Raw genomic sequence first — 24210 nt, forward strand, 5'->3', positions numbered from 1 at the left:
TTGCTTACTCAAGGTCATTTGGCTAGGAAATGGCAAAGCAGAGGTTCCCTTGGATCTGAAAGAAATATATCAATTTCAAGTGGATACCTTCAAACTAATAAAAAAGCTGCAGTAGAAATCCTCCCTCTATGTCATTGTGTTTCAAGTTGGCATTTATAAAATCTTTAGGTCAAGATAAGGTCAAAGGGAGCCTTTAGTAGAATAACTGATTTGATCAAAATTGATTGACTTCTTCAAGGTCTATCACAGAATTAACAGTGAAATTTAAAATACCAATCAATTAACTGCAGCCCACATATGAACCTTAGCAACCTGAAGTTTTAAAAGTCTCTGCATTCGCCAGGACTCTTTAGGTAAAGATTAATGAAGCTCATTTCACAATATCTTTTCAGCAAGAGCTACATTTTTCACTTCAGTGTTTAGGAGGCCTAGAATCTTGCTAGCTTCAAGCATAGCTGGATCCAGGCTCTTCATTGTCACTCCCTTCCCCACACTGGCTCCATTTTCAGCTCTGATCTGGCTTCCTCCTCATCTGCTGAGAAGGCATATGTGTTGACATAAATATCTGCCAACAACCTCAATACCATATCCTCACACTTTAGTAACCCCAACAGACAGAAGGCCTCCTTTTTATCCAATACCTGTACAGCGGTCCTCAACAAGAATTCTGTTTGGCCTCCTTGAGCCATAGAATGTGAACAGTTCTATGAAGAACTGGGTCCTGGTGCACTTGGGTGGCTCAGTCAGTTAAGCTTCTGACATGGGCTCAGGTCACGCACCATCTCCTGGTGATCAGGCTCTCAGGTCACGAGCCCCACATCAGGCTCTCTGCTGTCAGTGCAGAGCTGGCTTCAGATCCCCTCTCTCCCGCTCTTTCTCTGCCCCTCCCCCCTCGTGTGCACACGCATGTGCTCTCTCTCTCTCTCAAAAATAAACATTTGTAAAAAAGAAGTGGGTTCTTCAATAACATTGCATTTGTTTCCTATGGCTGCTGTAATCAATTATCACAAACTTGGTGGTTTATGACAACACAGCTTTATTCTCTTAGCGTTTTAGAGGCCAGGTGCCCAAAATCAGTCTCACTGGGCTAATGTCAAGGAGTTAGTAGGGTCTGGTTCCTTCTGGAGCCTCCAGAGGAGGTTTTTGTTTTTTTTGTTTTTGTTTTTGTTTTTTGCCTTTTCTGGCTTCTGGAGGCCACCTGCATTCCTTGGCTCAAACCCCTTCTTTAAATCATTCTAACCTCTTGCTTCCATGGTCACATCTACTCCTTCCTCTTCCACAGTCCATTATCTGTCTACCTCCCTCTCCTGAGGACACTTGCAATGATATTTAAGACCCGCCTAGATAATCCAGGATAATCTCCCTATTTTAAGATTCTTAATCACGTCTACAAAGTCCCTTTTGCCACAGAAGATAATATTAACAGGTTTTAAGGATTAGGGCGGGGATGTCCAGGAGGCCATTATTCAGCCTACAACAAGCATAAATCCAGGAAGGTATGGCAACCAGTGCAAACAAGTAATCACACTATCAGGCAAAGGAAGACACATTTTATGGAAGAGAGAAACCACAAATTATACAGAGAACAGAGAAACCATTTTCAGCTTCTGGGATCTGATTTGGCTTTGTGACAGATAATTATAATAATGATGACAGCAAACATTTATATTGCTCATTATGTGTCAGCCATTGTTCTAAGTGCTTTACTTATATAACTCAATTAATCTTCACAAAAAGCCATCCTCATTTTATAGAAGAGGAAACCAAGGCACAAAGATTTTAAGTGATTTGCCAAGATCACTGTGAACTAACACAGCCAGGATCTGAACCCAAGGTATCCGATTCCCAGGTGCATACACTTGACCATTTGGGATGGAACTTAAAGAATGGATTGTGAGGAAACATGAAGGGTCTTGTACAGAGAGAACAGAATGAATAAAGCACAGAAGAAAGAAAGAAAGAAAGAAAGAAAGAAAGAAAGAAAGAAAGAAAGAAAGAAAGAAAGAAAGAAAGAAAGAAAGAAAGAAAGAAAGACGGAAGGAAGGAAGGAAGGAAGGAAGGAAGGAAGGAAGGAAGAAAGAAAGAAAGAAAGAAAGAAAGAAAGAAAGAAAGAAAGAAAGAAAGAAAGAAAGAAAGAAAGAAAGAGAAAGGAAGGCAGGTTCAGGCCAGGCCAGTTAGTAGACTGGGTTGGATGGAGTATAGAAAGCCCTGGAGAAGTAGCTTGAGCATAGGGTGTGGAAGACTTTGAAACTACGGACAACCGCCATGGCTGATAGGAGTCATTTGACTTGAGGTGGGGACTTATCAGAATTGGGCCTTGGGAACACTGCTCTGGCGACCATGTGAAGGCTGGGCTGGCAGAGTAAAAAGGGAACTGTCCCCTTTCCTCCCCCAAGCTACTTTGTATATCACAGAATGTCCTGTGTGTCTCTGCCACTAGAAAGAGAGCCCTAGAGGGGGGATGCGTGCATCATCACACTGCACGTGCCAGTAGATGATACAGTAAATCACAAAACACAGCACAGCCAGAGGGCAGGAGATAGGCAGGATGGTTACCGGGGCTGCTGCTGGAAATACTAACACCATTTTGGAATCAATTTAAAGTGTCTTTACCCGTGTTTGCTTTAGTCTCTGAACAATAAAAACTTTCTGGAAATCTGGGATGTGTAGGAATATATTCAAATCTTCACTCTGTCAATTGCCTTCGTGGGATATTGGGAAATTACTCAACACCCCCAAGCCTTATTTTTTTTTTTAATCTTTAAAATATAGATAAAATTATGTTATTGGTAATTGTTAACTTACCAAGTAATAATAGTTGCCTGGCTCAAATGAGGTATCTGGCATACAGATACCACTCAAACTTATTTTTTTTAATATTCTTATTTCATTTCATCACACAGGTGAGTGAAGGAGTTGCAAGAAAGACGCTCACATGTCTTGGAGAAGCTCCAAAGCACAGATGGGAGAACACTCAGACTCGCCTGTCTGCAGCCACACCCCGGCGCCTGTGGAGGAGCCCACCCCCTCCCCTCTCCAGCAGGTGGAAGAAGACTCGGACCCCGCCCAGCAACAGCCTCTGCGTCCTTAGCGACCCGGCTGTAGCCGCCCCGCCCGCGCGCTGGGCCCGGTGATTGGCCCGACTCCTGGCCTCCAATCCCCCGCCCCACCATGTTCCCCCGCAGGCTGTCTCTGGTCGCGATCCTGGGAGAGCACAGACCGAGTATCCCTGAGCTGCCTGGGTGGGGAAACGCCGCCTCGGAGGTAAGGCCTCCCCCTCTGTTTCATCCCAGGAAAGGGCTCAGGACTGACGTGCAGCTGCTGGGCAGACAGTGGACACCATAATCACAAACTGTGGTCCTTGAAGTTTCAGACAGTTTCACAGAGGTTGCAGGTTCCACTGGACAGGGCTATCCTGGCAGAGCAGGTCTTTCTTGCGTGCTGGCCACACACTAAGTGAAGTTGGGGTCTTGGGAAGAGCGCTGGTCTACTTCAAACCTGCACACTAGAAACAGGTCTGTTCTCACTCGCTGTGTGAGTTTGGTCAAATGATACACCTCTCTGGACCTTGGTTTACTAGTCTGTAAAACCAGCGTTTGGATTAGAATGACCTCTGAAGACTTTTCAATAATAGCAGACTCTGAAAGAGAGTGATCAGCCTGGGGCCAGGTTTATAGAACGTCTGAGTTGCCCCTGGCATCAGATCTGTGTAAACATCCAGTATTTATCTAATACTGGATCTCAATTGTAGATTCACTGGATTGTTGCAGAAACACACATCAGCAATAACAACAAAAATCCCTCTTTCCTATGTACAGCACTCCTTCAGATGTATTATCTCATTGGATTCACTCTAAAACCCAGGGAATAAAATTGGAATTATCCTGGTTTTGTAAAAGGAGAAACTGAGCATGAGAGCTGAATATAAGATCTTCACATACCCACGAAAAGCCCCGGTTTCCTCTCTCACTTCACAAGAATCACATAAGAAAGGTGGAAGGAAACCACCTGATATCAGAAAGGCAGAGTGCCCAAATGGCTCAGCAGACCGATTTGGTGGACCTCTTGAGTGGGATTCCCCAATCTGCTAATTACTGATTCTATGGTATTGAGTAAGTTGCGTAAGTACATTATGCCTGTCCCCTCAACTAAAACAAGAATGATAATCGTAATTAGGAATATCTTACTCATGCCTTTATCAGGAATGTCGAGTGAGATAAGATAGGCAAAGCACTTTGTTCTGCTGCTATTTTTGTTGTTATAATTGGCAACAGTAAATTGACTAATGGGAAATCCAGACGATGAAAGGTTTACTTATTTTCCAACCCAAGGATTTTGAGAAGCATGTCTTCTGTTTGGAAGACTCCATGTGGATCAGATGCAGTGCCTGAGATGGTGGTGAAAATCATTGGAAGTAAACACTTTCGGTACCTCATGGAGAAGCCAAAGATGTAAGTTTACTGTTTGAAAAATGTCTGCTTTGCTGGGAAGATAATGAAGTTTGGAGTTGCTGGGGTTTTTTTTAATCTGGAAATTTACATTTTTAAAATGTTGTCCATGGAAAATTAAGTCATGGAGGAGTAACAGTAGAAGCAAAATCGTGTTGATAACTTCCATGAGCACTGTTTTCCTGATATTTTTCATCTTTATAATTTCCCTTACTCCTTAATTACTTAGGCAGATTTTCCAAATAGATGAGGAATGTAAGCAAAGAGACATTTATAAATATTAATGGAGTATTTCTGCTGCTTCTCATCAGGTGTGCAATCTACTACATGTAGTAATTTTTTTAGCGGGGGCAGGGGGGTCAGTGTTAGTCAATTTGTTATGAATTAAAGGGGTGGGATTAATAATGAATCATAAATTATAAGATTTTCATTTATTCTTATTTATAGTCTATACTGCTCCAAGCAGGGGCTTCTCAGAGCTTAGCTACAAGGTCTTTCTTCCCTCCAACTCATCACAATCACATGTAAGGGAGGACACTCATGGATCTTTAAAATTCACCAGATATTTGGCACAGAAGCCTATGACTAGGTCTTCCTTCCAGCATTTTGGTGGTTCACAAAAGAAAAAAGAAAGCACGAGACCTGCCTTTGCTCTAGTATCATTCCATAAAGAGCAGCTGGTCAATCGTGGCCTTTCCCTCCTGAGATTATTCCCATAGCTTTTCCATTGGTTTCAGACACCGACAGACCAAACACAGAGACAAACAGATAAGATCTGGCCTCACAAAACAAAGGTGCTGAAAGTGGTGGAAACCAAACCTGGCTGCCATCAGAAACATCTAGAAAACCCTTACAAATAAAGATTTGGAATCCAACCCAAGACCTACTGAATCGGAATCTCTGAAAATGAGGCCATCAGGACCACTGTTATGGAGCATAGGCATTAGCAGGGTAAATTTAACTCCCCATCATCAGTATTGTCAGCCCAGAAAAATTCCGAAGTCAGTGCTATAATCAATTAGTAATGTCTGTCTGGCACAGCAAGGGAGTTTTGCAGCCCATGAGTCCGGCATTTGGGATCCCTACAGAGCTGAGAGATGTGAATTTGAATCCTGGCTCCGTGCCTTCCTGGCCTTTTGGCATTGAGAAAGTTCATTAATGTCTCTGGCCTCAGATTCTACCATCTATTAATTAAGGCTAAGACACATGTATCTAGTAGGGTTGTTATGAGGACCAAATGAGAAAAAGTATGCAAAACACCTTTCCAGTGCCCAGGAGTGTATTCAAGATGCTCACTCAGTGGTTCTGTTGTTATTATTGAAGCATATTTTTCCAGGGATACAAGACATTTAATAAAAAATCAAATCTCATTCTATGGAATGCTTGCCATCCCTTTTTTTATTCTATGTCTAGGAGGCCACTTATCTCTGTTTTGTAGATGAGAAAACTAAGATACTGTGATATAATCATATAATAATCTTACAGTGATAAGATCTACTAAATGTCCGTGCTTGGCGAGGAAAGTACTAGGGTCAGTTTGGATGCCTGGCTCAGTTCTCCTCCCATCCAGAGACAACATTACTACCGTACTAATTCCATTCTGCTCTGGGGTTCTTTCTGTAGCCCCTTGTGTCCCAAATCCCTTTCTTTTTCCAGGAGTATCAGAGTCCAATATGTTCCTAAAAGGGTTGGTTGGGGAGGGTCCTTGTCCTTTTAAATAGGGAAAAATTTCCTTTGTCTTATGAAAAGGTGCCTTTTATTTTCTTCTCTTTATTTTTTTAAATTTCAGAATCCAGGAAACAAAAGACTACATTAGGTTAGATACATGAACTGTGAAATAAAAGACCCAGTTCTTTTTCTTCTATGACGACCATAAGACAAAAAAGTTTAAAGAACATCAAGACAGGTCATTTAGTTTCTGTTTTCTATGGGCTTGATGTTACCGTGGCTGGAATTACATAGGACCATTAATTAACACACTCAGCTAAAATATTTCTGGATAGTTCAAAAATAAATGATTCTCAAAAGGTTCTTGTTGCTGAGGTAAAAACAGACCCACCACTGTCGTGTCAGGCACTTCCTAAAATCTATCTCGGAAGCATTTTAGTTGTGCTACGTGTATACCCTTCAGCCCAGGTCTCAAGAGGGCTTATTCTTTGAGCTGAATCTGATGAGTCTGTTAGTCAAAAATCTAGGTAAGAAACAGAAGTGAAAGCCAAAAAAGAAAGAAGTCTCTAAAAGGACAACCTGAATTAAAAAGAAAAATTACAAATTAATGATGGAAAGGGGTGCCTGGGTGGCTCAGTCAGTTAAGCATCTGACTCTTGATTTTGGCTCAGGTCATGATCTCATGGTTCATGGGATCAAACCCCATGTCAGGCTCCATGCTGACAGCACACATCCTGCTTGGGATTCTCTCTCTCCCCTCTCTCTGCTCCTCACCTGCTCTCTCTCTCTTGCTCTCTCTCTCTCTCTCGCTCTCAAAATAAATAAATAATCTCTAAAAACAAATTCATAATGGATGGAAAACAGAAATCCTCCTGTATAACCACATTTAGTTCAGATTTCCTGTAGCCTATGTGGAGAAGGTCGAATAGTATGTCAGACCTGAACGTGATCTTCAAGGTCTAAATCAATGTACTAATCAATGTACTAGGGCTGCTGTATGAAAGGTCCACAAACTAGATGGCTTAGACAACAGAACTGTGTTGTCCCACAGTTCCAGAGGCTGGAAGTCTGAAATCAAGGAGTTAGTAGAGCTGGGGAAGAATCCATCTCTTCTAGGTTGTTCTCCCTGCTTCTGGAAGTTCTGTGGCTCATGGAAACACAAATCAAAGATTCACATGGCAGTCTCCATGTATATGTGTCTGTGTACAAATTTCCCCTTTCTATAAGAATACCAGTCAATTGGGTTAGGGGCTCATCCCAGTCTAGTGTGACCTCAATCTAACTAATTATATCTGCAATTACCTTATTTCCAAACAAGGTCATATTCTGAGGTCCTGGGGGTTGGACTTCACCATATGAATTTTAGGGTTCAATGCAGCCCATAACAACCAGTCTCCCATTTTATAGATGAGACAAGTGAGGACCCTGTGGGCTTAAAGTGAGGCTGGTTACTAAGAACTAAGATTGGAATTGAGCTCCCTCCCTCTTTCCTTAATTTAGCCTGTACAGTTATTGACAGATGAAAGAAAAATACTCAATACCCATTTAGTAGTCAAATTCCTCAACAAGGAGATCGATCTGCAGGCTTCAAAGAATAAAACAAGTGTCCCCGAGTTTTGGAATCATCACTTGCCTCCCACATCACCCCACCAGCCTTCCTTTCTCTCTATTTACTCTAATCCACTCATCTAAAGGCTTATTCCCCAAAGGGTGGTCCATGGAAAACTAGCATCAGCCTCACCTGGGAGCTGGTTAGATGCAGAATCCCAGGCCCCTCTCCAGACACAGTGAGCCAGAATCTGCATTTTTGTCAATTCCCAGGGGACTCTTAAGCAACATTACAGTTTGAGAAGCCCAATTTTCAAGTACAGCAAGCATCATCATTCTAAAATGCAGATCTAATCAGGTGCCCCACCTTCAGCCCCAGATTCACTGACCCCCTGCCCTTCGCCCCCGTGGGTTTCCATAGCAACTTTAAGGGACTGTCACACTTTATGATTTCCTATGCATTTCTGGCTCCCCTATTTAACTGTAAATCCTGTGTGCACAATTGCACCCTCAGCACTGAGTACAAAGTCTTTACATTTTGAAAGCCTAATAAATGAACGAGGGTACAGTGGATGCCAAGAAAAATAAAGAGCTAGAAAGACAATGCTTAGTTGCTTTAAATCCAAATCTAAAGGCTCATGTTGCTAAAGTATTATGCAGATGTAACTATGGAACTCTGAGGAGTAATCTTCCAAAGCTCATCAAGAAGAAGATAATGCCAACTGACAGGAGACAAATATTCCCATTTTCTAAAAGGAGATAAAATTATGTAATAACACCACAAAACCTGAGGCTTGTGGACAATCCCTGACAAAATTGCAGGCCAAAGAATGAAATATATTAGTTGTGAAAACAAAACATGAAAGTGGTGGTCACTAAGGGTTGGTACATGTTGACTAAAACCAGATTATGCCAACATGGTGGTGACTGAACAATTGATATCAACACTACATGTTGGAGGTGGGGAGGTTAAGAGGATTTGTGTGTAACCCTGTTCTTAGTCAACATTTTTTTTAATCTTTATTTATTTTTGAGTGAGAGAGAAAGAGCATGAGCAGGGGAGGGGCAGAGAGATAGGGAGGCACAGAATCTGAAGCAGGCTCCAGGCTCTGAGCTGTGAACATGGAGTCCAATGCAGGGCTCACACTCATGGACCACGAGATCATGACCTGAGCTGAGGTCGGACGCTTAACCGACTGAGCCACCCAGGCACCTTGACCTTTTTAAATCCATAACTGAAGGAAGACAGACAAATAACTTCAGTAAACATGTAGGAAGAAGAATGCTGGAAAGCCCTGGCAGGAAAATGAGCTAAAACCCACAAGACGAAATCAACGGAGATACACTAAAAGTCTGTGTTTAGATAAGAGTATGTGTAGATGCTTCTATGGAATAAATGTCTGGGTTTTACTTGTTGTGAAACAATAGAAAATAGATATGTTAGTCTCTGATCCCAGTTCCTGGCACAGAGCTCCTAAACCCTTTGCAGTTTCCTAGGAGATAACAAGAGCACCAGGTGCCTCTTCTGTTCTAGTATTCAGTCTTTGACTGTGGTTGCTGACACAACGCTCCTAAATTCCTTGGAATTTCCTGGGTGGTGTGGTGTCTCTGTTTCCATGAGGATACTCTCAGTGGGCCCCTGGACAGCTTCAGGATGGAGGCTGGTCACCAGAAAGACCAAGCCGTGATTAAGAACAGAACTTTCAGCCCTACCCTCCATCTTCGGGGAAGGGGGAGAGGGGCTGGAGATTGACTTAATGATTGAGCATAACTAGGTGATGAAGCCTCCCTAAAAATCTCACAAGTATGGAAGTCAGACAGTTTCCAGGTTGCTGAACACATCAAAGTGCTGGGAGGGTGGTGTGCCTGGACAGGATACAGATGATGTTCCACGCCCCTTCCCACATACCTTGCCCTGTGCATCTCCTCCATTTGGCTGTTCCTGAGTTATATACTTTTATAATCAATAAATAATCTGGTTAAATAAACTGTTGTCCTGAGTTGTGTGAGCTGCTCCAGCAAATTACTCAAACCTGAGGAGGGGGGTGTAAGAACCCTGATTTATAGTGGGTCTATCAAAAACACACTGGACTTGTGACTGATGTCTGAAGAGGGTGGGGCAGTCTTGTGGGAACCCTTACCCCATAGGGTCTGTGCTGACTCTAGGTAGATATCGTCACAACTGAATTGGTTCATAGGGATACCCAGCTGGGGTTGAATTGCTTGGCATGGGGAAACCCATACACGTTTGGTGACCAGGAGTCTGTGGTGGTAGTAGAGAGGAGAGGAGAAAATGGAATGTCTTCCCCTCTACCCTTAGGTTTGAGCTCAGCACGAGCAGAGAGTATCCACAGAGTGGGATGTGCGAGGCCCAGTGGATTCAGAACAGGATATGCCACCTGTACAGCACTGTGCTTCTGCAGGCCACGTTTTAGGAGGGACCCTGGCACGCTAAGAGTGTGGCTGCTGAAGGCACTGCATGATGGAAAACCTAGGGTGTGAAACGTGGCCTAGGGGAACATTTATAAAACCTGGGGATTAAGTCATTAAATAAAAGAGGAATTGGGTTCATTTCAAGAAATGCCTGTGAGTATAGATGCTTCCAGTGAATAAAGCTGGCCTCTACAGTTCCTTCCAATGCCAAGAATCAATGACCCAAAGCACTTCATTCCATAGTTGCACTGCTGTTAGTATGGCATTCTTAAACACAGGGAGGCTGGCTGCAGATTTTTACAGGAAAGGATAGCAAAAATGGTAATAATGTGTGTTGATACTTGTAGCCTAGAAAGAAGAAAGTTTTGGTATTTCCCCACATGATTATCCTGGAGCCCATATTCTGTCATTTTTTGATCCCTCAAAGCCCTTCATGTTTATACATTGTTTTTTGCTTTGTTGAACTTTTTAAAAGTGCTAATGTTAAAAGCTTTAGAAATCAATGCATAGGTGGAGTTCCATCAATCTCCTTTCCACAAACATTAATTGAGCACCTGCTGAGTGCCAAGTCTAGGGAATACAGCAGTATACCTAAAATTCTAATGATGGGGGACATATAGCAAACATATGAAGAATGACTGTTCAAATGAGGAAAAATAGAGGGGGATCATAACAGTATATCAAGTCACAGAGAGTGTTCCCACAAGGCTTCGTTGAGCAAATGGCATTTGAACTGAGACAAGAGCCAGAATTATCCAATAAGAATTATCCATGGTTACTTAACAGTGAGCTGGCCAAGACTGGCCCAACTTAATACTGGTGCGTGTGGCTCACCAGATTCCAACTTTACATAAAACTAGAAGTTTTGGTTTCTTCTTCCTGCTCGTGCCTCAGAAGAAGAGGCTGGCTGCAACTTCCCACAAGGTCCAAGTTCTCCAATGTTAGACATCTGGCTTTCCCAGCACCTGCTACAAACAGCACCTAAACTGACCACCTGGAGCCTAAGCAGATTTTTTTTTTAATTTTTTTTTTCAACGTTTATTTATTTTTGGGACAGAGAGAGACAGAGCATGAATGGGGGAGGGGCAGAGAGAGAGGGAGACACAGAATCGGAAACAGGCTCCAGGCTCCGAGCCATCAGCCCAGAGCCTGACGCGGGGCTCGAACTCACGGACCGCGAGATCGTGACCTGGCTGAAGTCGGACGCTCAACCGACTGCGCCACCCAGGTGCCCCGTAAGCAGATTTTTTTGTGTGCAAGGCCACCTCATGGTCACTTCGTAAAAAAGTGAGAGGATACGGTTTTTCAGAAGCACAGCACCCAGAGACCAGGGCACCCACGTAGCTGCTGTTTTTTTGTCTATGGGGTTCAGCCTGTACCAAGTGACTCTGCAGGTGTTCTCCATGCTCCTGGTGCCTCCCCAGATCTGCACAGAGAGTAAACCAGGCAAATACCCAAGGAAAGAGCATTGTGGGCAGAGGGAACAGCCCCTAGAAAGCCTTGTGGCATGTTTAGGGAGGACCAAGGAAGCCAATGTTGGTGTAGCAGAGTGAACAAGGGGAGAGCGGGTAGAAAATGAGGTCAGAGCAGGGCTCAGATCATGGCACCTGTGGGCCATGGTAGGAACTTAGGATTTGTTCTATGTAGAATGGGAAGCCCTTGGAATATTATGAGCAGCAGAAGTCACAGTCAAATGTATACTTTCTATGGGATGGTTCTGGCTGCCGCGTGGAGGATAAATTAGAAGGGATGTGAGTAAAAAGAGAGAGACCATTTAGGGAGTCATTATGGTAATCCACGCAGGAGATTGTAGCAGTGACCAATTAACTAGATAAAACCTATAATTTAAGAATTCAAGTACCCTGCTTATTCTTTTTTTTCTTTAGAGAAATAACTGAGCATAACATCTTATCTTTGTTTATCGCTTTTCTTGCCATATAATCTACATAAAATCTTAGTACCCACAGACTCCCATCTTTCCTTAAAACAGAGCAACATCACAGGGTACACTTTTATGTCCATTTTCACAAGTTCAAAGTGATCGGGTAATATGTTAAAATCATACTTCTCTTATGCCTTTTTACTACATTAAGCTGTTTATTAATCTCCTACAATTGGTGGTTTATTATTACTGTTATTATTATTATTGTTGTTGGCACTGTAAGGCATATAAAGAAGCATGAGATACTATTTTAGACATAGGCATAAAACCTTAAGTAAGGGGGCACCCGGGTGGCTCAGTCAGTTGAGTGTACGACTCTTGATTTCAGCTCAGGTCACGATCCTAGGGTCAGAGGATCGATCCCTGAGACAGACTCCTTGCTGAGCTTGGAGACTGCTCAAGATTGTCTCTCTCCCTCTCTCTCTCTGCCCCTCCCCCATTCGTACTCATGTTCTTTTTCTCTCTCTTAAAAAACAAACAAAAACCTTAAGTAAGAGTGTACGGCATTATGTGAATAAATGCCAAATAAATGTTATAAAAAAAATAGGTGTCTATCTATCCTAAATAGTGAGACTATGAGGTAAAAGTTATTACTTTACCATTTGAAAAATCTATATTTCAAAAAACAGAATAAAAAGTAAAAGGCAAACACAGAAGGACACTATTTATAACATATATGACAGGGGAAAATTTTTCTTCTTGCTGTATAAAGAGCTCTTGAAAATCAGTAGGAAAAGGACAAGCAGGTGAGTTTCATAAACTAGCAAAAGATCGAGATCGGCCATTCACAAAGAAGAAATAAACATGAACACCCACAGGGGTGCCTGAGTGGCTCAGTCGGTGAAGCGACCAACTTGATTTCAGCTCAGGTCATGACCTCATGGATTGAGCCCCACTGTGGGCTCTGTGCTGGCAGCATGGAGCCTGCTTCGAGCTCTCTCTCTCTCTCTCTCTCTCTCTCTCTCTCAAAATAAATAAGCATTGAAAAAAATGAACACTAGATATGTGTGTGATGGGTGTGGGGGAGATTCAACCTGAGTGGCAATGAAAAAAATTTAAACAGCAACGAGACATTATTTTTACCAATAAAACTAGAAATGACTTTATAAGGGAAATATCCAGGGTTAACAAAGATTTCAAAAAAAAGAATACTCATAAGCTATTGGTTTTGGGTTTTTTAAATTTTTTTTAACATTTATTTATGAGACAGAGAGAGAGCATGAACAGGGGAGGGTCAGAGAAAGAGGGAGACACACAGAATCTGAAACAGGCTCCAGGCTCTGAGCTGTCAGCACAGAGCCCGATGCGGGGCCCGAACCCACAGACCACGAGATCATGACCTGAGCCGAAGTCGGACACTCAACCGACTGAGCCACCCAGGCGCCCCTAAGCTATTGGTTTTTAAGTACACATATCAAAAGCCTTAAAAGTGCATGTACTTTGGCATAAAATCTCTATCAATCAACTCTGTAGAAACAATTATAGATGGATAGATGGTTTGCCTTTTTAAATTTACATAATAATGTATAAGGCTGGGTCCCACAGGAAACAGATTATGTAAGTTCAAATTAGCATGTTTCCAGAAGGGTTTCGTTTCTAAGAGTCAAGGTGTTGCGCAGGAACCACAGGCTAGCTGAGGCAAAGCTCTGAGCCGTCCTCAGTCTGCAGAGATGAGAAAAGGGGAATGCTTCTGGGGAGCACTCTGCAGCTCAGGCCACCTGGAGAAATGTAGTGACCTCTGGGCAAGAAACACAAGGAACTTAAGGCAACATTGCCGAGAAAGAGTCATCTCCTGCCAGGGCCACCCACTGGCCCAAACCAGCCAGAATCAGAAGGCATCAGAGCAGATCATTAGTCCACACAGATCAGCTTCCTGGGTTGAGGAAGGAGGCAAGGAACTGGAGGCACAGGAACGTGTCCAGTAGGGCAGTAATGTTTAAATTAGTAAAAAACGGGGAACAGTAAATGTTCAACAAAATAGGACGAGTTAAATAAATGGTATATCCATGCAATGAAATACTGTTTAGATATTTTAAATGTTCTCATGGAGACATAACTATCAATGTGTAAAGATGCCTGCATTATATTATGGACTGTAAATTCTTTTAAAAGATTACAAAATTGTAAAATCCTAGTTTGGTTTGAAAGCAAAACAAAATTTAAACATTAAAAAAAAGGGAAGGGCACCTAGGTGGCTCAGTCGGTCAAGGGTCCTACTTAGTCTCAGGTCATGATCTCATGGTTCATGGGCTCACCCACATCAGGCTCTGTGCTGACAGCTCAGAGCCTGGAGCCTGCTTCAGATTCTGTGTCTCCCTCTCTCTCTCTGCCCCTTCCCTGCTCACATTCTCTCTCTCAAAAATAAATAAACATTAAAAGCAAACAAACAAAAAACAACAAAAAAACAAAACAAAAGTTCCTGTATGTATGTGGAAATTTTCTATAAAGAGATACTATAGCACCTTGCCACATTTAGTTGAACTGCTTATAATTTTGAGAAAGCACAGGTTTATATTTGTGTAGTAAACTTTTTTTAGACCTTAATGTTTTTTTTGGAGCAATGTGATTCACAGCAAAATTGAGAGGAAGATACAGAGATACCACATGCACCCTCTGCCCACACATATACATATACATAGCCTCCTCCATTATCTACGTCCCCCACGAGAGTGATACATTTGTTACAGTTGATGAGCTCACATTTACACAACATAATCACCTGAAGTCTGTAGTTTGCAATGCGGTTCACTCTCGCTGTTGTACATTCTAAGGGTTTGGACAAATGTATAATAACATGTATCCGTCATTACAGAGTATTTCCACGGCCCTAAAAATCCTCTCCTCCTTTCCTCTAGTACACTTTTTAAATCCATGATCTCCTGATACCCCTGATTTAGTTCAACCTAATTAAACAAAATAACATAGCAATAATTATTACTCCTCATTCCCATAGACCACGTGGATGTACCTGGGGGGTGGTCCAGAGAGAGATGGTTTGTGCTGCATTCTCTCACAGTATGGACAGAAGTCCTGGCTCAGAAACTGTGCCTTAAAGCACTGAGATAATTGGAGAAAAGGCAAGCCAGTTTTGCACTGTCCTTTTGCTTAGACTTGCAAAAGCAAAACAGACTAGAACGCAAGTGCAAAGGACGTTAAATTTCCAGCTGATAAAGGCTGGCTCAAAGATTTAAAAACGGCGCAGTCTGCAAAACTCCTGGGTATAATCCACCTGAGGACATTGTGATGACTCAATACTTCGTTTTTTGTTTTTGTTTTTTTCTCCTGTAAAATTAAGGAAAGTGATTCTGAACAATTATGCTTTATCAGAGCAGATTTTAATACTAATTAATCTCCTTTGTTTAAAGTAGGTGATTTCTAGAACTTGGATTCACTGTTGCTAGTCAATTACAAGGCGGTGAGATGGATTATATGGACTATCTCTCTTTTTAAAGACTTTTTTTTTATGTTTATTTTTTGAGAGAGAGATTGACAGAGTGTGAGCAGGGGAGCTGCAGAGAGAGAGGGAGACACAGAATCTGAAGCAGGATCCAGGCTCTGAGCTGTAGGCACAGAGCCCGATGCAGGGCTCGAACCCATGAACCGTGAGATCATGACCTGAGCCGAAGTCGGATGCTCAACGGACTGAGCCACCCAGGCGCCCCTGGACTGTTTCTCTTTTTACCTATCGAAATAAATTTTCCTCAGTTCTTATGTACTATGAAACTTTGATCTTTTGAACTTTAGTTTACCAGTAAAGAAAGTTCTGAGGGTCCATAGGAAAGAAGAGTATCCCTCTGTACTTGGGTGATAAAGGAGGTGTTTATAAAGGAGATAGCACTCTACTCTAGGACTAACATAAAATTACCATTTGTCAAGGGCTGACTGAGATCCAGACTCAGTGGTACATAATTTGTACATCTTATATTGATAAGGATTATTTTTCTAATCTCACAGATGAGACACTGGAAATCAGAGATGTGAAGTAACTTGCCAAAGTCAATTGACATCTGGGGCGAGGATTCAGAATCAGGTCCATAGGACATGTCCTTAACCACTACATTACACTGCTTGTGATTAAGGATTAATTTTGCACAATTATGGAAAAGACTTTTTTTTTTTAAATGTTTATTTATTTTTGAGACAATGCGAGAGACAGAGTGCAAGCAGCAGAGGGGAAGACAGAGGGAGACACAGAATCTGAAGCGGGCTCCAGGCTCTGAGCTGTCAGCCCAGAGCCCGACGCGGGGCTCGAACTCACGAACCGTGAGATCATGACCTGAGCTGAAGTCGGACGCTTAACCGACTGAGCCACCCGGGCACCCCTCTTTTTCATTCTCTACACTGTTGTTTCTTAAACTTCAGTGTACATAGGAATCATGTGACATGTTTGCAAAGAATACAGATTTTCTTGTCCTGTTTTGAGAAATTCCAATTCACTGAGTTCAGAGCAATCCAAGTTGTGTTTTATTATCCAGCATCCTGCATGATTATGACCCACCTCAGGTGGTCTGAGGTTCAAAGGTTAGAAACCACTGTCATTGTCTCCAAGTACGAGCCCTTCATCCTTTCTGGAATATTTTCCCACCTCCTATCTCCTCTTTCAACTACATTTTATTTGTCAATTCCTTTGTGGAAGAAGATTCCAAAGCAAAGTAAGCATTGCAAAGAGAATGACTGAAAACAGGGAGGGGTGGATATTAAGGAAGCCAGGCCTCTGTGCAGTCTGCTGTTTCAATTTCTGGAACACCAGGGACTGCTTATTTTAGTCAATTACAGCTTGAAAATTGCAACTCCACCAGCTTCTGGAGCATACCCTTCTACTCTGGACTGAAATAGGTAAAATGTAGTATCTGTTAAGTAAACAGCCACTTACATATTAGTCTCGCTCTGTCAGCACCAATTATAATTCCTTCAAAACAAGCTATACAATCTTGTGGGTTTTGCCTTTATAAACCTGTACTCCCTGCTTGGAATTTGGAGCACACTATCAATTTTGGTCCACTCTGTGTCTCCCAGATTGCAATTTCTCAGACCCCAAATGTTTTTGGTTGCTTTCTAGCCTCTTCCTCTCAGTCAATACCTTCATGGAATCATTCCCATCCTCCTTAAGCCGGTTTGGTGTGAAATTGCTCTATGATCTCCTTTTTACATAACTCTATTTTTTCTGTTATCACACAGTTTTTCACAAATTGAAAGACCATGCAGCCCATTGGATGCCCAATACAACATTAATCAAATAGTAGTGCATAGCTGAAAGACAATTCAAATAGAAGAAAACATCCACGGTGTAAATGTGTATGTCATGCTGTACAACTGCATATAAGTGACGGAAGAAAGATGCAGAAGAGTAAGGTGTGCTGGGCTATCATTTTCTATAAGCCAAAAGTAGATCACGCCAAAGAGTAAGAGCGGATTGGATTGGTTGCTCATTTTGCATCTAAAGTAACCCTTTTATTTTACTCTGCCTTGAGAAATCAACTTCGGTTAATTTCATTGATGTCAGAGTTCGGTTCAATGTTGTTAAGAAAGAAATGGAATACTTTGGGAATAACTCTGGGGATATAATGAATTCCTTGCCCCTGGGAAGTTTACGAACCACAGCGGAACGTCAGCCACTTAAGGGTTCTGTGGAGGGACGTTAAGTCTAGCTGGGAAGATGGACGAGATGCCTTGATAGATGTTCCTTTTTATTAACTTGTTAAAAGAGAATAAAAATCCTGTTGCTTAAAACAGTTTGTATATTGTTGGTAGAAAATTGAGGAGTAATGTAGAGGAAGGGGCGTGTGTTTTAGAGCCACACAGACCTGGGAATGAATCCTAGATCTCTACCTGCAAGGTGGCCTTGAGGAATGTACTGAACCTCTCTGATCGTTGAGTTTTTCATCTGCACAATGGTGATAAAATACCCACTCTTCAGGATGATTAAGATAACATGGAAGGATTTATGTAAATTTATACATGGCAGCTTGACTCATGGAAGCATTTAGAATGTTAGTTCATAGAATTCCAATGATGAAGAAATGATTTGGGCATAGGTTTAGGAGTTAAAGTACTTTAAAAATCTTTCTGAAGGTTTAATTTCTATCATAATAATACATGGTATGGCTCTCTGGCATTAAAAAAAAAAAAAGACAAAGAAGAAAAAATAAAAAACCCCTCACACTTCATCACAATAACATTTGCCACATTAGCACAGGCTTCACAATTCAGCTTCCCCGTGGAGTTTGGTGAGATTTTCAGCTACACTCCCCTCCCCAGTCCCATTTCATATTTTTATTTTGTTGTTGTCTTTTTAAAAAAGGAAAGTCTGGTTGTGTTGCTTATCTACTATTACTTCCAAATAAGAACATGCTTTCATTTACTGAAATTGGATCCCCATTCACTGCCTTGGCACACTCAGGACTGTCTTCTCCAGAGGGTTGGAGGCCTGTTAGATGGCGCACAGTTGGAAGCTGGTGGCACTGAGTCCCTGCCAAGGCTGGCAGACCTTTAAGATGGCATCTGGTGACCTTTTCCCTGAGCCCCCCTGGGTCCTCCATTTGAGATTTGATGTTCTCGGCAGGGGTGTAATCCAAATCAAATGTGAGATCTGGTGAGTTGGAGTTATACCGGAGGTGGGCCAATGGGAAGTCTCTACACTGCTTTGGGCAGTCGATGCTCCCAGAAGCCCTTGCAATGTTTCTTTCTAACCCTGAGACTCTGAGCTCTAGTAGACGGTGCCCTAAAGGGCTGATTTGCAGGAAGAGCCCAGTGTGACAGAGGGAACAACTGAACAGCTTTTGCCTCATTTATTTATCATCCAGCAATGCAGTAATCCTAATTGCTCTAGTTGCAGGATGGCACTAAACTCTTCACGGCGTCCCTGAGAGCTGCAGCCGAGGTCAGAAGTACACATGAAGAAGCCAGTCGTGCCTTGTTTCCAACATCGTGTTGATGGCATTTTTTTCCTCCTCTTCAAATGGCAAATTTCTATTTTCAGTTCTGCAGGTAGATAGCACACAAGCCTCGAAGAAAGAACTGTGCGTTTGTGAACAGCCTAACAACCAATGTGTGTTGACGAATTGTTTGTGCTAACAACAGGCACATGCCGTTTCTCAGCTGGGGAGTCATTTTCGTGATAATTTTAAAGTGCTATGTATGTTGTTTTTTTTTTAAACAGCTTTTACTTTGAACAGATTTAACAGGTTATTTTTGGTTTTACATCTACTGTGACTGTTTTAACAGACAGGCAGATACATTTCACATTTCTCAGGCAATTCTGTCCTGAAACTGCCCACAAAAGGATTTTGAAGGTGATTAACAAAAAGATGATTTATCTCCCTTGCCTTTATCCAGTGGAGTTAACTCTCTGCCCCAAACCCATTCTTGCCTTCAAATCTGCACTTCCTCCTCCTCTACTCTCTGCTCCTCACAAAATGTAAACTTTCATGGATTCTCTCCTGACTCTAAGGGCAGTAGGCACTCGGGGGTCATCAGGCAGATTTAGGTTTAAATTCCGGTTCCACTATTGAAAAGCTGTGTACAATGAGACAAATCACATCAACTCTCTGAGCCTGAATTCCTTCATCCAAACAACGCAAATAATATAAGCACCTACCTATAGGGTTAATCTCAAGATTAACTACCTAGTGTATGTGAATGGCTCTAATGGGACTGTCATGTAGTTAAACGCTCAGTAATATTTTTTTTTAATTTTTTTTAACGTTTATTTATTTTTGAGACAGAGAGAGACAGAGCATGAACGGGGGAGGGTCAGAGAGAGGGAGACACAGAATCCGAAACAGGCTCCAGGCTCCGAGCTGTCAGCACAGAGCCCGACGCAGGGCTCGAACTCACAGACTGCGAGATCATGACCTGAGCCGAAGTCGGCCGCCTAACCGACTGAGCCACCCAGGCGCCCCGCTCAGTAATACTATTTTTGCAACCATTGCAAATCCTAGTTATTCGTCCTTCTTACGAACTGCAAATAACACTGATTCTCTGTAATATTCACTTGACATTGATTTATATGCTAATTAAGTATGTTTCATATTTATGTAAATTTTATACTAATTTCTTTGAACGGGTTATGGAAATATAATGTATCCATCTATCTATTATATATACACACATAAAAATGCACATGTCATATATATAGTCTCACCAAATTTTCGCAAATGGGTTAAACACTCGTAACAAGTGCCAAGGTAAAAGACAAAACCAAAACCAAAAAAAAATTGAATAGTACAGATACCACAGAAGACTTTGGTATTCCCTTCTGGGCTCTACACCTCCCTAAAAAGGTAACCACTACCTAGAAGCTATCGATCTAATTTCTGGAAGTAGATTTTTACCTGTGGTTAACTTTACTCTTTGTGTTATTTTTGGACAGCCAAATGAAATTAAATTTCTTGAGGTCAGGGATCATATGCTCTATGTCTTCTTTCACTGCAAGAATTATTTGTTAAATACACACCTTTGTCCTCACTTTCCCGCCTTCCTCTGTTGTCATTCGACTGCACCCGTCTGGAAAATCCCAGCCCTGAACGCGCCCATCTCTCCTTCTCCCATCTCCACAAGGACTCCTAGGCAATCCTAGAGAAGGGTATGCCCCCTCTCAGCCCGAAGCCACAAAATTGTGGTCTCCAACCTTCATGGCTACTTGGTTGTACCCAGCCGACCTTTCTTCTTGTTCTGACCAGCTCTTTTCCACTTTTCATAGCAGCTGCCTCAAGCCATCTGCCCTCAGTTCAGACTTCCTTCCCTAGCACTTCCCCCTTGAGAGCCAACAGGGAAGCATACCTTATATATCAAAGAGAAAAGTCAAGCTGTCACCCAATGTATAAATAAATTTGTCTACATCCTCACCTATCTCCCTACCCTGAGGTTTCATTTCTACCTCTGTTCTCTCAATGACACCCCACCTCACTTTGTTGGGGTTCATCATATTTCATCAATGGCATCCTCTCTCCCTCTGGCTCAGTTGGCACCATTGACATTTAATTGTGTTAATGTGTCCACTATCCTTCAACATGATAACAACAAAGCCCAATCTGAAACCCTCATTGCATTCCAGTTACCAATCCGTCTCTCTCCTCTCTTGCAGCCAAACTTCTTCGCAGAGGTCTTTATACCTCTGGGATTCGGTTTCTTGCCCCCTTCTTTCCCCAGCCTACTTCAGCCCAGCATCCATCGCCATTACCTCACAGAAGCTCCTTTGTCAAGATTCCTGCCGGTGTCCTTATGGCTTAAAACAATGGACACTTTTCAGAACTCACCTTTCTCAGGAGCCCCTGACTCTGTTGACTATGCCCTCTTTCTGGAAACATCCTTTTCACTTTGTTTCCAAGCCCCACGCTCCCTGGTTTCCCTCCTGCCTTACTGAGAATTTCTTCTAAATCTCCTTGTAGGGCTCTTCTGCTCTTTGTAAATGTAGGTGTTCCTCTGAGTTCTTTATCAGGACTTCTTTCCTTCTCATGCTACCTCAACCAAGAGGATTTCTATAAAAAGCATACATACATTCAAATCATTGCCTGTGCTTTGTTTGGCTTTATCAAATCAACAAGTAACGGAGTGATTGTTTTATGCTCCGATGATGTCATGATTTAAAATGGATCCTTTGCATTGTATCAATACTAACAGTTGGAATTTAGTGTGCCTTCTATAGCTATATAGAAATTGACTTTTCCTGATTATAAAATAATATTGTAATATCTTGGGGCGCCTGGGTGGCGCAGTCGGTTAAGCGTCCGACTTCAGCCAGGTCACGATCTCGCGGTCCGTGAGTTCGAGCCCCGCGTCAGGCTCTGGGCTGATGGCTCAGAGCCTGGAGCCTGTTTCCGGTTCTGTGTCTCCCTCTGTCTCTGCCCCTCCCCCGTTCATGCTCTGTCTCTCTCTGTCCCAAAAATAAATAAACGCTGAAAAAAAAAATTTTTTTTAAATAATATTGTAATATCATAAAATAAATTTTTAGGAATATTCTGAATTCTGCTACCCACAGACACTTACTGTTTATTTCTGGCATGTTTCTTTTTAGATGTACTATGTACTCTCACACATAAACACATACATTATGTACATGCATTTTACATAGTTGAGATAATTATAGTTTTCACTTATTTGTATAACTGGACATTTTCTTGTGTCATTAAGACTATTCCTAACTATTTTCATGGCTTTATAAATTCTATCATAAGAACATAGAATGAAATATTCAACATATTCACCTATTACTAAATACTTAGAATTTAAAATTTGTCTGCTTCTGCATTCTTTTCCATAATACCCAATTTTAAATATTGATTTAGTAGGTTAAAGCATTGCGACTTCCTGACTGAGCCTTCATACATTTTGTCAGGTCACCCAATATATTAATTATATCTATTTATATGGACGTTGGCATTTGACTTTCTTATTTTCGAAGTTTTCTCAATTTAAAATGATCTTATAATTGCTTTGATTTGTGAGTCTTCAGTTGATAAACAAGGTAGACTCTTTTTTTTTAGTTTGTTTATTATTTGCATTTCTTTGAATCATTCCTACAGTTGGTTTTTCCTTTTCTTTTCCCTATTTAATATTAAATTTAAATGGAGGACTCTTGAGAAGAAAAGAAGCCACAGGATAGCATAGTCTCTCTAGCTAAATGATCCATACACAGTAACCAACGTCTCCTCCTTCATTCCACCGTGCTGAGTTACCACTGTTCACACCACCAGAGTAACACCCTCTATTTCTTATGCCAGCCTAGTGTATTCAGAGTCTGCCCTGTGAGTAACCAAGTGCAAAACTGTTTCTTCACAGCAAGGAAAATGAGAACTTGAAGGCAGAAACTCAAACAGTACTCCAGAAATCCATGATTGGTAGTGCAAGACAGATGAGCAGAGACTCCCCAGCTCCTACTAATCCTAATGATCATCAAATCAACCATGACCCAGATGATGAGGAAGAAAACAAGCACCAAGAGAACAACCAGAGCCCAGAGAAAAACCAGAAATTCCTCACAGGAGCACTCACAAGCAGATTTCTGGATGGCAAAGTGATTGACAAAAACCCAAGCTTCTTTTGGTAATTGACTAGGAAAATTCAAATTAGGTTCATACCACACACCCTTGTACTAATGGTAATTAATATATTTTGCATAAGAGGGACTTGGAATTCATTTTTTAAATCAGAAAATAAATTTGAGATCATTTTGTATATTGCATTCTGGTTGACCACCAAGTGAATTGGCCAACCTACTCTACCTGCAGCTAAATCAGTGATAATCATATAGTGATACATGTAAATGTACATGCAACCCTGGGATGTGCTCAGGGGGAAAGGTCTGTCTAACATTACAAGAAGAGGTCATTTATTTTCAAAATCCAATGCGACCAGAACTGTATATCGAAAAATTATCAGCCAAAACCATCTTGATAGAAATATATATCTCTGCACTCTGTTAAGAATCAACCAAACAATTCACAACACACTAACTTGATAATGATGAATCCATATGATTAGTAATTTGTAATTAAAAAGCAAGAATAGCAGCAATTGGAAACTGGATCCAAATCAAGACAAAACTAATGATTCATTGATAGCAAAGTACCACTTCCAAAAATTGCTGAAATTGCATTTAGACGGATACATAGAGTAGGAGTTTTGCAGTGACGCCAAGCATTAAGTGACAGCCAAATATTTCAGTAGAATACTGAATTCGAGTCTGCAGTAAACTCTAACATAACTATTTTTAGTTTATAATTTTAATAGCCCTTACTAAATCACTTAGATCCTAGCTAGTCTTTAGTCATCTGAGAAAATAAAAGCCTATAGATTTGTGATCTTTTCCTCGTAAGAACTCTGCGAAGCTTATAATTTAGAGTGGTTAATGGCCCACCAGTGGACCTCAGACCATACTCTCTGCAAGGTCTAGTTGAACACAGGTCCCAAAAGAACAGTGACTTGCCCAGAATGTCAGTGGCGCAACCTACGCTGGAAATGGTGCCTCCTAATCCCCAGTTAATGTGTTCTTTCGGCTGTCTTATAAGTAGTCCTTGAATTCAGGGCCTGGTTGCAGCAGGATATAGTGCATCTGCAGAGGTGAAGTGACCTATTGTGAACTTCTAGCGACCTCTGAGTTTTTACATAATTTTGACTCTGGCATTAATGTATTTATTGTTACTCCCCAAGGATAACCTTGGTAATAATCTC

General features: G+C 41.6%; 1 protein-coding gene across 1 annotated transcript in view; it reads left to right on the forward strand.

Annotated features, from left to right (window-relative positions):
• Positions 1–4344: 4344 nt before the first annotated feature.
• CUNH1orf87 (chromosome unknown C1orf87 homolog) overlaps positions 4345–24210 on the forward strand; it is a 79679-nt gene continuing 59813 nt past the window's right edge. Inside the window, 2 exon segments of the mRNA XM_047083505.1 lie at positions 4345–4451; positions 22819–23053. Of these exon segments, the coding sequence (XP_046939461.1) occupies positions 4345–4451; positions 22819–23053 (342 nt within the window).

The sequence above is a fragment of the Lynx rufus genome, unplaced genomic scaffold (assembly GCF_022079265.1).
Source record: "Lynx rufus isolate CCGP_SWC_20201006 ecotype Redwood Valley unplaced genomic scaffold, mLynRuf1.p SCAF_2, whole genome shotgun sequence".
NCBI lineage: Eukaryota > Metazoa > Chordata > Mammalia > Carnivora > Felidae > Lynx > Lynx rufus.